Source organism: Heliangelus exortis, chromosome 1, assembly GCF_036169615.1.
Source record: "Heliangelus exortis chromosome 1, bHelExo1.hap1, whole genome shotgun sequence".
NCBI classification, from domain to species: Eukaryota; Metazoa; Chordata; class Aves; order Apodiformes; family Trochilidae; genus Heliangelus; species Heliangelus exortis.
In genome coordinates, this window is record NC_092422.1 from 30944231 (window position 1) to 30960544 (window position 16314).

General features: G+C 37.1%; 1 protein-coding gene across 2 annotated transcripts in view; it reads left to right on the plus strand.

Annotated features, from left to right (window-relative positions):
• Positions 1–16314, plus strand: part of VWA8 (von Willebrand factor A domain containing 8) — a 178854-nt gene that overhangs the window by 120017 nt on the left and 42523 nt on the right. For both annotated transcript variants that reach the window (XM_071740230.1, XM_071740222.1), the window contains exons 30-36: positions 3225–3341; positions 3822–3886; positions 3987–4112; positions 5319–5428; positions 7509–7663; positions 8457–8658; positions 14696–14777. In XM_071740230.1, the coding sequence (XP_071596331.1) occupies positions 3225–3341; positions 3822–3886; positions 3987–4112; positions 5319–5428; positions 7509–7663; positions 8457–8658; positions 14696–14777 (857 nt within the window). The remainder of the gene's footprint in view (positions 1–3224; positions 3342–3821; positions 3887–3986; positions 4113–5318; positions 5429–7508; positions 7664–8456; positions 8659–14695; positions 14778–16314) is intronic.

The window sequence follows — 16314 nt, forward strand, 5'->3', positions numbered from 1 at the left end:
TATTTCTTTTACCAATCTGTGTGCCCACCTATTTCACTTTTCTTTTTCTTTCTTCAGTTACTGCTTTTATTGCTCAGAAGGAGAGCAAATACAGACTGAAAAGAGTGTTGGTAACTGTATGCATAATTTTATAGAGGGTTATAGGAAGAAAATGCACGTGAATAATTGAGTTGCGTGGAAATGAACTGCACACTTTGGGTTTTTTCCTTACAAATACATTGCTGATGAAAGCCTACAGCTCAACAGAGTAACCTACAGCCCGCCTCAGGGAACTCAACAAGCTTTGCCCGGGCTGTGTCCTGCCAGCATCCTTTAGCTCTGCTTTTATCTTTCTCAGTCAGGAAGTGGGGTAGGGAGGGAGGGAAGTGCTTTTTCCTTGTCCCATGTGCTGCTGGAGCTCTTCGTCAAAGCTCTCAGCAAGGGAGCGAGGCAGTCTGTGGCACAGAAGGTGACACAGAGATCCATCTCTCCCAATTCATGTAGAAGTTGGCAAAGATGCTTTAGATGTCTTTTTTAGCCTTTTGTCATCTCTCCTGAAACACAAGTGAGGACCTGGGTATGGAAGTAGTAGTAATGTCTGAAACCTCTCTGTAGCCACCGTAATATTCCAATGTATGTTTTCAGGATGAAAGATGCATTTTCTTCAAAAACTAGTTGATGTTATAAATTTATTATATATATAGATATATATTATTATTATATATACTATATATATATAGCATACATATGTTATATATTCTTTTTATATATATATATATATATATTATAAGCACAAAGCTTATATCTACTTATTGTTCTCAGTTCCATGAGATCTCCAGTGGAATCAAGCCACCTTGAAAGACACCACTTGCATTAATTAGAACACCAATAATCTACTTGCATACATTTCCCTGTCTCTGAAGGTATGGAGGCTTGAGCCCCAAACCATGAATTTTGCACAGACTTTTCCCACTTGAACCTGATGTCCAGTATGACAGGTCTGGAGCTGTGCCTGCTATTTACAGCATCAGGATTGTCGTGTGTGTATCCCTCAAGAAGTCTTTGAGTTACAGTAACAAAAAAGGTGCTTGTGGGACAGTAGGCAAGGAGAGATGCCAGAGGGGGTTACCCTGCCAAGCTAAGAATCAGCCTCATCTGAAGCTGACAGCTAAGAATATTCTGTGTTTCTGAGCTTGCTGGCTCAGGACATGAGCATCAGGGGCAGAAGAGAGCAAAACTGAGAGTGAGTATGGGAAGAAGAATAGAAGAGGGTTAAACTGAATTGGTTTACTTTCTGACTCAAACTGGAGTGTAGTGCTTCACCAAAATCTCCTCTTTGTCTGTGAGACCATAAGGAACAATTTCCTATACCAGCAAAGTGAAGTCATAGCTCTGTTTGGTTTAAGGACTTTCAGGAGGAAAATGCTGGCTAAAATAAAAACAGCAGTAAGGAAAGGGGAACTTTGCAGTAACTAAAAATAAAGGCACACCACTTCACAAGATTGGTTATTGCATCTGTCCAGAGTTTGAAATTCCAGACATCAGGGTTGGGAGGTCACCCAAAGGTTACTTTTCTCCCAGTCAAGAACAAACACAGCGGAATTGCACACCAGCATCTTTTCCCAGCCCACTTGAAGGGTTGCCAGAGCTGCTCTTGGATGTGTTTACAAGTGACGCAAGAATCTATTCTTAAACACAGACAGAATATACATCAGTCACTTAGCACAGAAGGAAAACATTAACATCAAAAGGGGTGGGGTAGAGAAGCTTTTTATATTACCAACTGCTCTCATAAGTTTAACACTAAGTGGAATAATGTAATTGATTTGTATAAGTTCTTTATCTCACATGGAAGGTTCATGCATTGCTCTGGTACAGCAGTGCTGTTGCAGAATTCTATAAATAAAACGCAGCAGAAAACCAAAGCCCAAAGCAAATGCTTTTTTTTTTTTCTTTCCCCTGAACCACACTTCTATGATTTTGGTTTTTAATAACATATGTAAACTTTTTCTTTAGAAGTATTGAACCCTAGCTAAAATTCCCAAATGCTCCAAATAACGTGGTAATATTTTAAATGCTCCACCATATTTAGTTTCAAATGGCTGTCATTACTAAGAAAAGTTAATTCTTCCAAATAATCCGAAGTGAAAGTATGAAGAATAAAACCACTCTGACTCAGATTGTTTGTATTTGGTTTATTTAGGACAATTTGTGGCAATTTATGCTTTACTCCCTTAACATCTAATGTGCTGTATTGCAGATGTTGTACGTAGACAGTTTACTTTTAATAAGTCCTCGCAGAACCAAATGTTCTTGCAGAACCTGACATTTCCTTGAATGGCAAACAAAAAAATTCAACCCAAGGCTTAATTAACTTGTTCTTTTGTACCTTTTAAATTTCATTTGATGCAGTTAAGATTGGCCCTGAATGATTTTTCTCTTGAATTCTTAGTTAAGCACATTAGGAGCAGCTATTGTGCTTTGTAAAAAGAAAGGTTTAAAAAGCTCCCATCATTTGACATGTAGACCCTGGGTCATTGGGCAACAAACTGAGAAGTCTGAAGAAGTTCAAAGTTTAGCATACCAGATTTTTAAATGTGATTATGTGGAGGACATGTGCACTTTGGTTAGTATGCTGTCTGCATCTGATGTCCATACCTTGAGTTGTCCTACCTCTGACTCCATAAGCTCTCTGAGTTTGCAGGTCACAGAAGGATCGAGGCACATTGGGATATTTGATGGGCTCCATGGTATCAGAAGTATGAATTTAGAGAGAAAGGACAAAGCCATTTCGTCTCTCACCAGTTTTTGGGCTTCACTGTAACTTAAGAAATGGATACATTAGAGATGTGCTAAGAAAACATAAGTGAAATTAAATATTTTAGTAACTTGATGAAACAGAGCTGGTATGTCTCTTACCTGTAGATGGCTACAGGTTGGTCTTGTAAGCCATACTAGTCTAGTTCCTAGAGCTTTGCAGAAGTGAATATGAGATGCATAGATAAAACATCATGGAAAAACTGAAATATCAGTCTGGCCCTTTTTGCATGTACTTAAACCTCTACAATAATTTCTCCATGGGCTTTGAAATGAACCAAGAAGATTCATCTTCCATTTTCCAGCAACATCTAGATCATCTTTCCAAGATGTCCTAAGTTGCTAGAGTTGCAAAAGTGCTTTGTATAGATTTGTGGTAGTCTCTTCAATGGGCCTGTGATGTGCACAGATCTGCTTTTCATTCACAGAGCAATGTTGTGTTGTTGCTGGATACAAACAACGGTGCCCTTCGTCACTTGGTGCTCTTACCAGATGCTCGAGATTCTCCTAAGAGAACATCTTGGTGGAACAGCAAAGAAGAGACGGTGAGTAATATCACCTGCCTCTATTATACTAAGGGGTTTTTAAAAATCAAAGCTCAATATTGAAAAAACTGCCCTGAGATCATTTATCTTTCTGTTTTCACAGCCCAAGCACTTAATTGTTGTCTCTTTCATATGTTTAAATGCCTTACAAATAAAGCAGCGTTGTTATGGAATAATGATATGAAAAATATAAAGAAGTTGTTTGAGGATTTGTGTCTTAAAAAAAAAAATCTCTTTGGAGCTAAAACTGGGTATAATTTAACATTTTGTTACAATGGATTATGTCTAAAATACTGAACTCAATTATGATGCAATTATATAACTTGGGATAAGGCAGGGTAGATAGCATTTTGAGAGGTAATTAATGCTGTAGATTATTCTAAATAAAAGGGAAACATAGTTAATTTATAGAGGAGTCAGAGAAACTCCCTGGAATGAATCTAACAAACACTAATTGCCATATGACATATTTTTATACAGAGCGACTACAAAATGTGCCGAGAGTTTTCACACAAAAACTGGCTGGTGTTCTACAAAGAAGGAGGGTGAGAGTAAATTATGTCCTCTAATTATATTGATTTGTAACAGACCTTCTCATGTACTTCTCTATCTGATTATTTTTTTTCTTGGCTTCTAATTTTACAGAAACCGCCTTATTGTACTGGATGTATTAGAAGGTCAAACTCACACCATCTCGCTTCCAATCAATCTGAAATCTGTTTTTCTGGCAGCTGAAGACCGGTGGCTCCTGGTGGAAAATGAAACAAATCAGTTAGTTAAGCCTAGTTTTCTTGGTGTTATTATTCATTGTTTGTGTCTTTTTGATGATCAGGAGTTTCACTCCTGGTCTCAGAATTGTGAAACTGGCCAGATTAAAGCAGTTGGTCTTTAAGATTTAAATTTGCTCTGTTGAGACTCCAGATAGACTGTTAGAGTAGGATATGCCTGCCTAAATTCATGTCTCTGAAAATCCAGACTATCTTTGATTGTATTAATGTTAATACTGTTTTTACCAAGGTGGTATTATCCTGGCCTGTATCAGGAACAGTGTGGCCAGCAGGTCCAAGGAAGGGATTCTGCCCCTGTACTCAGCCCTGGTGAGGCCACACCTCGAGTCCTGTGTCCAGTTCTGGGCCCCTCAGTTCAGGAAGGAGATTGAGGTCCTGGAGCAGGTCCAAAGGAGGGCAACCAGGCTGGTGAAGGGACTCGAGCACAGATCCTATGAGGAGAGGCTGAGGGAGCTGGGGCTGTTCAGCCTGGAGAAGAGGAGGCTCAGAGGAGACCTCATCACTCTCTACAACTCCCTGAAAGGAGGGGGTAGCCAGGGGGGGGTTGGTCTCTTTTCCCAGGCACCTCTCAGCAAGACAAGAGGGCACGGTCTCAAGTTGTGCCAGGGGGAGGTTTAGGTTGGATATTAGAAAGAATTTCTTTACTGAGAGGGTGATCAGGCATTGGAATGGGCTGCCCAGGGAAGTGGTGGATTCTCCATCCCTGGAGATATTTAAAAAGAGACTGGATGTGGCACTCAGTGCCATGGGCTGGGAACTGCAGCGGTAGTGGATCAAGGGTTGGACTTGATGATCTCTGAGGTCCCTTCCAACCCAGCCCATTCTATGATTCTATGATTAATTGTTAGAAATTAGAATGTTGCTGGGCCTAGCTTTGAAAATACATTGTCCATAGTTAGTGCCTACTTGCTTTACTTTCATGCTCATATGAAAGAAATGTTACTCTGTGTGATTTTTATAAAGGCACAGTAAATAAAAGTGTGTAAATAATTGCCAGAAGACAGATTTGCCTCTTACTGGCCATTTCCTATCTCAGAGATATTTGGTAAATCATACTTAGTTTTTGCAAGAGGTGTTGATAACCTTGTTTATATAAATGTAGAATGTTTTTGCTATTTCAGAAGATGAAAGTCCTTGTTTAGAGTTACAAGCTTAATTAAGAATTATTATAAATGTTTATCCTTTACAGGAAATATCTTTTAACTAAGCGTGCCCATATGCAAGCTGAAGACAGAGAGGTTTGCCAGCTGTATGCATTGAGTGAAGAGCCAGCTGACATGGGATTTGGCTTAAAGACAGGTATTGAATGCAAGTTTGGCTTGGTTTTTTTTTTGTTTTTTTTTTTTGTTTTTTTTTTTTTTTTTAATCATATCTGTGTTTACAGCTGCATAAACAAGTCTCTTTTACTTTAAAGGTCTGGATAACCTTCTCTCTGATTTTCTCTTTGTCCTCCCCTTACCATGTTTGGTTAATAATAACTTTTCACAGGGCACAGCAAAATCCATGCTCAAACTCAAACTTCAGGTTGTTTGAATAAAGCATCTTTGTTTCATTGTAGCATTTAAAATCCTCCAACTCGAATTTCCAGAAAACATCCAGGCATACAGAATGGAAAAGGAAAAGGAAAAGGAAAAGGAAAAAGAAAAAAAAAACCAACTGGGCAGGATTTAAAACATAGGTGTAGAAGGGACCAAATCTGTTGATGAGTCCAGTCTGTATGCTGTTGTAGGTCTGTTACACACACTTATATGGGAGATATTAGAGGACATTTCCCTACACTTGCAAAAAATACAAAAGACCCTCTTAAACCAGAAGTCAGTTTCTGAAGTTCTGCAGATGCTCTGCAGAAGGCCATTGAGACCATCCCTCCATGTGTTATAATATTTGTTCAGTAAACTTCCCAGATGATGCTGGGCACTGAGACAAGTCTTAGCTGCAGAAGAAGGCAGAAATCTCCAATGGTCATTGTCCTGCCTGGTAAGATCTGGCTGTCTTCAGACCTGACAATCCTTTCAGTCCTGGGCATTTGATCACAGTGCTCAGTCTTAAGTCTACATGGTTTAGTAATACTGGAAGTACGTGTGCATCTAGCCTAACAGTTTATAGGTTTTGGCCTATCTCCAGTGTATCTCAGAGAGACAGAGGGAGAACTAAAAGGAGAAACCATTTTATATTTCTTAAAGAGGGAAGAACTTTCATCCTGGTCCTTGTGGCTAGGGTAAATATGGAGAGTTAGATTAACACAGTGTAAACAGGTTACAAGCAAATGTTATTGACAAGTAACAATCTATACAAAAAGCAACAAATCAGATACCAAAGAATAACCACAGTTTAAATATCTAGTATCCTTTTTATCTCTTGTACAGTTTACTCTATCAACTTATCAAGCTCCATCAGGGCACAGTAGCTTCCTTCCCTTTATTTAGAAATCATTATAGAGTATCAATCTTCAGATGAGTAGAAAAGTTATTATAATTCCTAATCTCAAAATATTTGTGGACAGTTTATTGTTGCATGCTTTTTGTGCTATTTTTTTTACCCTTTATTATCTTATTTGTCCTCTTCCAATCTAAAAAGTTATGTCCCCTCTCCACCTTTTTCCAAATCATCCAGCAAATCCTGAATGTAACATCTTCAGCCTGGTTCTTATTCTTTGAAGCAGAACCTGTGGCAGGAGAGCTAAGAAAAGGTAGAGCAGTGTGGGTTTGCCACTGACCCAAACCAGTAGCCCAATTTTTCTTTGAGGGAGGAAAAATTTTCTCCCACTGGCAGGTAAACAAGATAGTCTGCCCATTGAAGTGGAAATGGTCTGTGCTGCAGAACTAAAGATAGCAGAGTCTGATTGTGTTGATAATTTGAGGCAAGGTAAAGGGCTGTTGCAGCTGCACGGAATAAAATTCAGTTTTCCTTAAGTGAAAGAAAAAGAGAGCTAGACCATTATTTACCAGAAATATGTTACAGGTGTAATTTAAATTGCAAAGACAGCAAGACAGCTACCAAGAAATGTCACTTTGACACTCGCCTGTGCAAACCTACATTTTGCTTTTTTGTGCATTTGCATTATAACAGTTTCCTATGAACTCACACGCTGCTCTGTTCCATAGGCTTCCTACCTCATTTGCACCACAGAGGGCAAAATTAAGTGGTATAAGCAACTACAAAGCTACTATTTCCTGTTGTTAAGTACTTTAAAAAGTAAAATTATTTCCTGACTTCTTTTACTGTTATAGTATAGTATAATCAGATCTGCTTTTTAGTAATTTTATGCTCAAGGTAGTAGCAAAGATCTGCTGTACTCAGCACTCTTACCTTTGATACTGGTTTTTTTGTTACATATCTGGATTTAATGACTTTCCCTGTGGTTTATATCCCTGTTTAGCATCAGAACGGTGTGTGCCACATGCAGTTTCAAATGACCAGCTATCTTCAGAAAACCTCAGTGCAGCTGTGGGACAAAAGATCAGCTCCCCCAACAGGATTTTCTCAGATGAACATAATTATGCTACTACTGTTATTGGTTTCCCAGACCTCTTGGTAAATACTCAGCATTATTATACCATGATGTAATAACATCTCATTTTTTCTGTAACCACTGAAGTACCTGTTTACCAAATAATGTGGTAAAAGAAAGGAATGAGAGTGAATGACAAATTCATGGCTTGTATACCATTGGGAAGGGTAGTCTAGTAGAGAGATTTCAGTGGGGTTTGAAATAATAAGTTAGACAATGTAAAAATGTCCAGCACAGACAAAATTCACTGTAGGTGAGTTCTGAACAGTGCTGTCTAGAGAATATTTTCTAAATCATGTGTTTTAATAGAATTTTAGTTCAATAGGACCACTGAGAAAATGGGTATCAGTGTCATTTTGGACTGTTCAGTGTGAACTTTTTTCTTAGAGTGCAGTAGCTAGCAAGATTTAAGAAAAAAAAAAAAAGATACCGAAACTGATAAAACCTGCATGTACCTATATTAATGAAAACTTAGATTATGATAACAGCCTGTTATATATTTTGATTTGAGATTAGGTTATTTCAAATGCTTTCTGTTTCTGGTTCGATGTGAAAAAAAAGTGCTGATTCAACTTCAGATCTTCTGAGAGCCTTGGTTCCTAAAGCTTGTGTAGGTGATCTGTTCTTTTTCACTCCTCTAAGAGTTTCTGATGACAAAATGACCCAGGCCTTTTGCTTGTCATATGATGACATGAGAGGTAACCACAGTGGCTACATGTGGTTTGAAATTAGATAAAAAGAGGAACTTACCAAGAAATGTTTGTTCTTAGGCTCAAATAATAACATTTTGTTCAGTAGACTCCTTTTCTCTTGCAGTCTCCCAGTGAAGTGTATAGCTGGAAAAGAAACTCCCCTCTGAATCCCAAACATGCTGCTCCATCTGATGCATTTTATTATGGAGCCCGGAGGAAAACAGGACCAGCAAAACAAACCAATTGTGTAACTTTATTGGCTTCTAATCAAATAGTCAGAATTTTAGCACCTGGAGATGTGCCTTTGAAAGACATTTACCCAAAAGGTAAGAGGTTCATATACTTGTGCTGACACAACTGTACACTTTTGGTTTTCTTTTGTAAACTGCAGTCACTCCAGAATTTTTTCAAAATTATTTTTAAGAATCACAAAGGAGGCATTTGAAGAGTAATTTGCACTCATTTAAAAAATTAATTTGCACCTTATTAACCTGCTGAATTATACTTCTGAGGATTTAACAGTCTGTTGACACTGTGAATATCCCAATGGATGGGATCTGCTTCCTGCAGTGGGAACCAGTCACAGGAGTTTGGTCATTCCATTTCAGCAATTGGCTTTCACCAATATTCCCAACCTCTGCTCAGTGCCACACAGACACTCAGTGATAAGACAAGTTGATAAGATAAGTTGATAAGTTGATAAGATAAGTGTTGTCTAGCTTGGTAATACATCTCCAGCAGGGCCAATTTCAGGAGTGCTTATGAGCCTGCTCAGTTTCGTGTCTTCCCCTTCATACTTTCTCAACATTTGCAGTTGTTTTGCTAGGGATGTTATGTGGGCTGTTCCTACACCAGCCCAGAAATTTCCTTTTATGGACCCGTTGTCCACAACTTTGTCTGGTCCCCTTTTGAACTCGTGTGACTCCACAGCAAGCTCACAAGGTCACTACTCTCTGATCAACTGATGTCCCACCAGGCTTATCAAGTGCCCCTTGTTCATTGCAGAATTAGGTGAATAACTGTTCTGCATTCACCTTAACCATCATCTGTATGACTCTGTAAACTTCAGTCACTGCTGCCTTCTCTCCAAACTGAAGAGACCCAAGCTTTTTGGTGCTTCTCTTGTTGAAGAAAAACTGTGTGAGCAGCCTGCTCTTACAGCAACCCCACCCTCCACTTGTACACTAACTAAGCAGGTATAGACTACAGACTTTCAGACCTTTCTGTGCTGCCATTCCCAACTTTCTGTTGTCCTTGTACCATTAGCTTCTTCAGGCAATAACTAAAAGTACACCAATTAGTGCTAAAAAACAGCATTTGTGAGTTTTGTACAAATTGCCTTTAGAAATCTCCAAGGCAAGATTGCTGTCAAAAGAGAAAACCCTAAGAATATTTGTATAAGGTAGAATGGCAGGGTTTTTTAAATTAATCAGCTCAAGAAGTTATTTCTCATCTGTTCTGTATGTGCACTCTCTGTCCAAGAATAAATTCTTTATTCTAGATTAACTGCCTTCTACAAAATAAATGGTCTAGTATGTCTGACCTCGTTTAGCATAGATTAACTTTCTTGTGCAGAGAAATCCTTTTATTTATTACTAAAAGGATAAAACATTTACTTGACTAAAGAAGCAAAAGTCAAGGATATAAACAGCGTAGAAAAATGAAGTTACCTACATTTGTGAAGGTTAGCTTTTAAAAAGATTAAACTTAATAAAACATACTTACAGTTAGCATTATGATCTTGAAGCTGATTATATTACTTCAGACTGTAATCTTCTCATGTTTTATAAAATGCTGAAGGGTCAGGCTGGGTCATTTTTTTAGGCCTTTACAGTAAAAAAAAAAAAAACAACTTACTCTGAAGTGAATGGTGTAAAATTACAGAAAGTAAATCTTAGTTTTTGTTAGAATTAGGTAATTAATTTGGGAGTCAGGGTGGGATAAAGTGCTTCCAAATGATACCTATAATTGAGATCTTTACAGGTATTTCTAAAAGTCTTTTAAGTTGCTATGGTAAATAACACTTTTTAATGCTAGATGAATAAATGAAAAAACCAGGGGACATTCTTCATGAATCCTGCATACCTGTGACATGAGCAAATTAGCAGTCTGAGAATTTACTTCTGTCTAACTAAGAAATTTAATGTATATCTGTTATTATAGCTGAAAAAAAAACCAACTTCTTTTTCCTCAGCTGTGGTGAAATATATTCATGAATAGTGACTGATAGATTCAAATCTATAGAAAATTTTATGAGGAATAGTTTCTACAGTGCTTTATGGACATTTAAGTTGAAAGATCTAAGGTTTTATTGAAGATCACTATCATTGATTTTTCTAAATGATGTTTTAATCTATGAATTACCAAAATTGATCTTACTTGAATGATGTTCAGTATGACCTTACTAACACAATGAAATTGGACCTAAGTTTCCTATTTCACAGCCTTTTTTCAGTGCTCCAGACATTTCCATTTATCAGTTAATGGTCAGTTTTTCTAGTGGAGGAGGAGCTATGAATGGAATCCTACAGAGGCCTGTGGTACTCAGTATGGTTTAGATAAAAAATGGAAAAATGAATGAGCAGTGAAGTGACAGTGTTTGCTGGTTATTATCCATGATAGAAAGGGTTCACCATGAACGATTACAATATTACAATGATGACTGCAATAGAAATCCCAGATGAAATTCAGTATAGATTAATATTAGATGTACATGAATGTAGATAGAAAGAGTCCCAATTCTATGTCTAAAATGATGGGGCTAATCAGTACATCTTGATGTTATAGTAGGTAGTTTCAATAAAATATCAGTTCAAAGCTTAGCACCTTTCAAAAAAACCAAATCAAATGTTAAGAATCACTAGGAAAGAAGCAAAGAAAAAACAAAATTTCTCTGTGCCATTGTATGAATCCATGTGTCCTTAGTACTGTGTAGGTTTGGTCCTCTGTCTCAAGGTGGGAGGAGGCTGAACTAGGATTAAAAAAGGTCAACAGGGCACCAAAGATGAGCTACATCTACTGCACATGGAGACAGTATCAGAAAAGGGGCATATGGTGGAGTTCCACAAAAACCTGGAGATGTGCAAAAAGCAAGAATTTTACACTCATAGGGGACAGGTAATGAAACTAGTATAAACTTCATCAAAACAAGCAAGAGGTGGCTCTTCACAGAGCAGGGAGCTCACGTGTGAAACAGCTTCCCATAGGATGCTGTGAAGGCTGAGACATGGGTCTGATGGAAAACTGGACAAACGTGGGAAGATAGGAAGATTTAATACAGAGACATAAAAACATAAACACCATATGCAGCCAAAGAACCCCCTAGATTAAACTGTTTGGTGACTTGAGTAAAATACCTTGTGTGCTTGTCCTCTCATACACTTTTCAAGCATCTAGCTCTTGGAGACAGGATACTCAATTAGAGGGACCTACTATTGCCTTTTTAGTGGCATGAAACCAAAACTTTCCCAAGTGAAAAAGGGAAGGCAGAAGAAGAGAGACATGCATTCATGTACTCACTTGGAAGGTGAGATTATAAGGTTGTAGTCCTTGCTGTACCTGTTTGAGATCCAGGATTTGCAACCCTCTCTGCTGGGCCATTCTTTTTTCTGTAGTTTGCCTCTGTATCTCCCTGACTGACAGAATATTTAATTGAATGCACATTTAGCTGATTCCAGTTGCTGTCTTGGTACCTTGGAGATTCAGTGTTGACTATTCCTGATTGTGCTGCATAATTCATCAGGTGCTTTTGAACATTTGGTGATTTGTGTGTACAGGAAACCTGTAGTTACTTCCCTACAAAAATTGTATAAAGCTTAATTTGCAAGTCTTTGTATCATTTTGTGGGAGGTGGTGTAGTGAAGCAAAAGCATCCTCTCATAAAATCAAGTATGTGGCGGTCCCTTGAAGTTCTTGCTCTAAGGTCTTCTCTTGCCTTTGAGAAATTGTTTTATATTTTTGCTTCAGTTTTTATACCTATCGGGCTTTCTTTCTTATCTTCTTGGATAACTGGTTAGTTCTGGCACACAGCCTTCCCTTTCTATTAGTAATTCAAAGTACTCAGCCACATTCTAGGATAGTCCCATATATATTACCAAAACTGTTCCAGGAACAACAAGCAAAGAAGTAATTTCCTTTATGTTTTATTGCAACAGTAAACCACGATAATAGTTATGTTTGAAAAGAAACTGTAACAAAAAATAATTTCCCCAAAGACTGCCAAATAGAGGCCACAAAATACAAACTCAGGCAAGAAAGCATGGCAGAATCCAGCTAATAAATGTTAATGTTTGTTCTAAAAACAAAGCTGTAGAAACGAGGGCCATGTGAGAGCAAATATTTACTTGGATTCTCAGCGCTTTCTATAGAAGAATATAAAATAACAGTTGATGACTGAGTGCATCTCTGTTAGTGTGACAGTAACTGGAACAGCATGCAGTGGGACACTTACAGGAACAGCCTCAACACATCATCTGGTCCAATTATTTGTAGAGGGACAGGATGACACATGGGTAAACTCTTCTTAACTGATGATTGTCAAACAATTGGCCTGTTACAATGCTTCACTCTCCTTGTATAAGGAAAGCTTTTCCTACTATCCAGATTTCCCTTTTCTGGAAAAAAGCTGAATACTTCATGTCACCTCCGTGCAGGATAGTACTGCTCTCGATGTAAGGATCTTTTCAGTATTATGCGTTGTGTTATTTTTAAGAAAAACTTCTCTTTTTACAAAAAAAGAAGAAAAATAAATTCCTTACATTTGCCAAGAATCACAGAATTGTCATGACTGGAAAAGATCTCTAAGATCACCTAAAATAAAATAAAATAAATAAAATAAAATAAAATAAAATAAAATAAAATAAAGTAAAATAAAGTAAAATAAAGTAAAATAAAATAAATCCTTATAGCACATCTGTTCTAATGTCTTTGTGACCCCCAGAACTATGTGCCTGTGTTTTCTAGAGTTTGATGTCTAGACCTGCACATAGCTATTCTCCTTCGGGCTTTAGGAAAAGAGGAACAAATTGCATTTGTTTAGGGCTGATGTTCCTGTTTCATTGTACGATTCTTGACTGCAGTTCTGGGGCCTGGCCAGGGGTTCTGTGTTGTATTTAAACATTTGATTACCTTTGCTTCAGCTTCCAACTTTGCAATGTTTTACCTCTTTATAAGTTTATTTGGTTAGCTTGTGTTCTCTATCTAATTTATTGACTGAATTTTTAATTCTTATCCCATAGTTTTCTACTCTTCAGTTCAATATCAGCTCTTTGTTCTAGATTTTCATCAGAATTTTGATGGATATCTTGTTCTTGATTACTACCGAGAGGGCACATTTTAAAACAATAAAATCTGGGTAAAACAAAGAGTGATCTGTGGCCTACATTTTTCCAGACACTTTTTTTTTTTTTCCTATTTCCACTGTGTTTGATATTTCTGTTTTTATGAAGATGAGTAAAGTCAAGAGATGTGCCATTGCAGCTATGCATACTATAGATATGTAGATGCAATAGAGATGCATAAAGTGCTGGTTAGAACCATTTATACTGATCTTACTGCTCTTTGCTGTGTGTGCAAAGCACACACAGAATTCTGCATCAAGAATTCTGCAGGTAATATCAGGCTGTCCTTCATCTCAAGGGAGTTTCAGGAGGAAATCTAGACTTGCTTTCATCTTGTGACAATGATACCCATACTATGCAATGTAATTCAGTCTTTTTGGTATCTTTTTTTGAAAAACTTAAGTTCCTCAATTTTTTCCAGCCAGTTGAAAGGCAGCTTCTAACTGGAAGCCACTTGTGAGCCCAGAAAGAATGTGCTCAAATGTTGGCAGAAGCCACTGTAGGCTCACACATACATTTGGTTCTGAGGGAGGGACCTCAGTGTTAGCTGTATTCATCAAACTATCTATAAGCAGGGTATTAAATGACTGATAATCAATGGCTATTTACTGTGAAGTTCTAAATTCTTTGCATACTGAGAATCTCTGTACAAAAGGAGTGGTTTGGCTGAAGGCAACAGTATTTAGCTTAGCATTATTGAGAAATTACAAAGTGGGAATCATAAGCACAATGTGGTTCAGTAGTGCCTGATTAGTGCTTTTGTGAGGAGGGCTATTTTTGTGTGTAATTTTGACATTTGATATACAAATGCATTCTTCTTTTATAATGGTGCCTGTCTGGTTGCTCACTATCAGAACAGTAAAACAATTCCATATTTGCAAGTTGTACTCCTATGTTGCATGTGAAAGCTGATCATTTTCTGACAGGTACTGTCTAATGAAAAGTTTGAATTTAATCTGCTGAATGCAAATACAATAACCAGGTAATCATGCAGTAGAAAAATAACACTTTTGTTTATTTTCAGATGTTGCTCCTCCACAAGCTGCTGGATACTTGGAAGTAACAGATCTTAACTCAAAGAAAATCAAATACATTGCTATTCCCAGGTAACTGATTTTATTGATTAGAGCAGTCTCTGTCTTTCAGGAAGAGCAAAGAGAATTTACTGTGTATTGCCACTTCAGGATAAGCAAATATTTCTTCTGATGTGGAAAATTAAAGTGATTCATACCTACTGTGTAATGTTCTGCAACTGTTGCAGCTTATTTTGTCAATATTTTTAATCTGTTTACTAGGTGATACCAATGACAATGTAGCAATTATTAGTAAATGTGCCAGGCACCTTTATCTTCTGATTTTCATTCCCTTTGCTCTTTCTCACTCTTATCATGGAATCATAGAATTGGCTGGGTTGGAAGGGACCTCAGAGATCATCAAGTCCAACCCTTCAACCATTTTATCTTCTGCCCTCTTTCGGAGGTGTTAGGGAACCAGGAATCAAGTTCATAAATATAAATATAATAAATATAAAGTTCATCTTGAAAATAATTTGAGCTTCTCTATGGTTTGGTTCTCCCTTTGGAAAATACACATATGGAGTCTATACATACAAGTATCTTGCATGATACTCAAGTATCTTTTATGATAAATTGAAACAGCCAGACTATGTTTGGTTTAACATCTGTATCTCACCATTAGGGAACGTATTTCCAAATGATGTATGAGCTAAACATATCTTTAGTTAAAAATTTTAATTTTCCACTGCTATAAATAGCAGTCTCTCCATTTTGCATGTATGAAACCCACACATCAGGAATTTTGTACTTTTAAAAATTTCTATCAATTTGATGTTGGTTGTGACAATATTAATTGCTTCTTATTTTAAAGGAATTCTGCTTCATTAATCATCTGGTGAATTTTTTAATTAATGCAGAATTAAATTTGCATTGTTCAGCGTTTTATAATGGATTCATAGCCTACATCTCTACACAGTAATTGAAAGATGGAAGGCATTAACATAGAAACAGTAGGGAACCACACTTTATTTTACTCAAGGATTTTATAAGAAATTGCAGAATTACAAAGCCAAACTTCAACATCATGACCCTCAACCTAGTATGAGGATTTAAGCTTTTTCTGATGAATTTGAGCAAATTCCAGATTTAAAAATATGCTGCTTTAAGAACTTAAAAATAAAGTGACTTTTCACATGTAAGAATAGTTCTATGCCAAAATCTAACAATCTTTCCTCCTTCAGGTGCAGTTCCCTGATCAAATGCTAAGATAACTGCTCTTCACTTGAATTAGTACATGGGGGTTTCAGTTGTTGGTAGAAGTATATGTGTTATTGCTTCTTTTAAATTATCAGTGGTGGTATTAGTACAAGTTGTCAAGTCATTATGCTTGTAATTAATAGCACTGAAAAAATTAGAAGAATTTTTCCTACTTTATCTAAATTTCCCCTCATATTATGTAGCTATTAGGCCCTCTGTTTCAGCAGTAAATTTTTGTCTGCAAGTTATTTAAAGCAGAACTGAGATTCCCTGTGTATAAAGCTATGCCATCTTTAAATGACTATTTAAATCTTAATTTTTAATTAAACACTAGAGAAAGGTGTTACTTTAAGTTGATCAAAAGGTATTT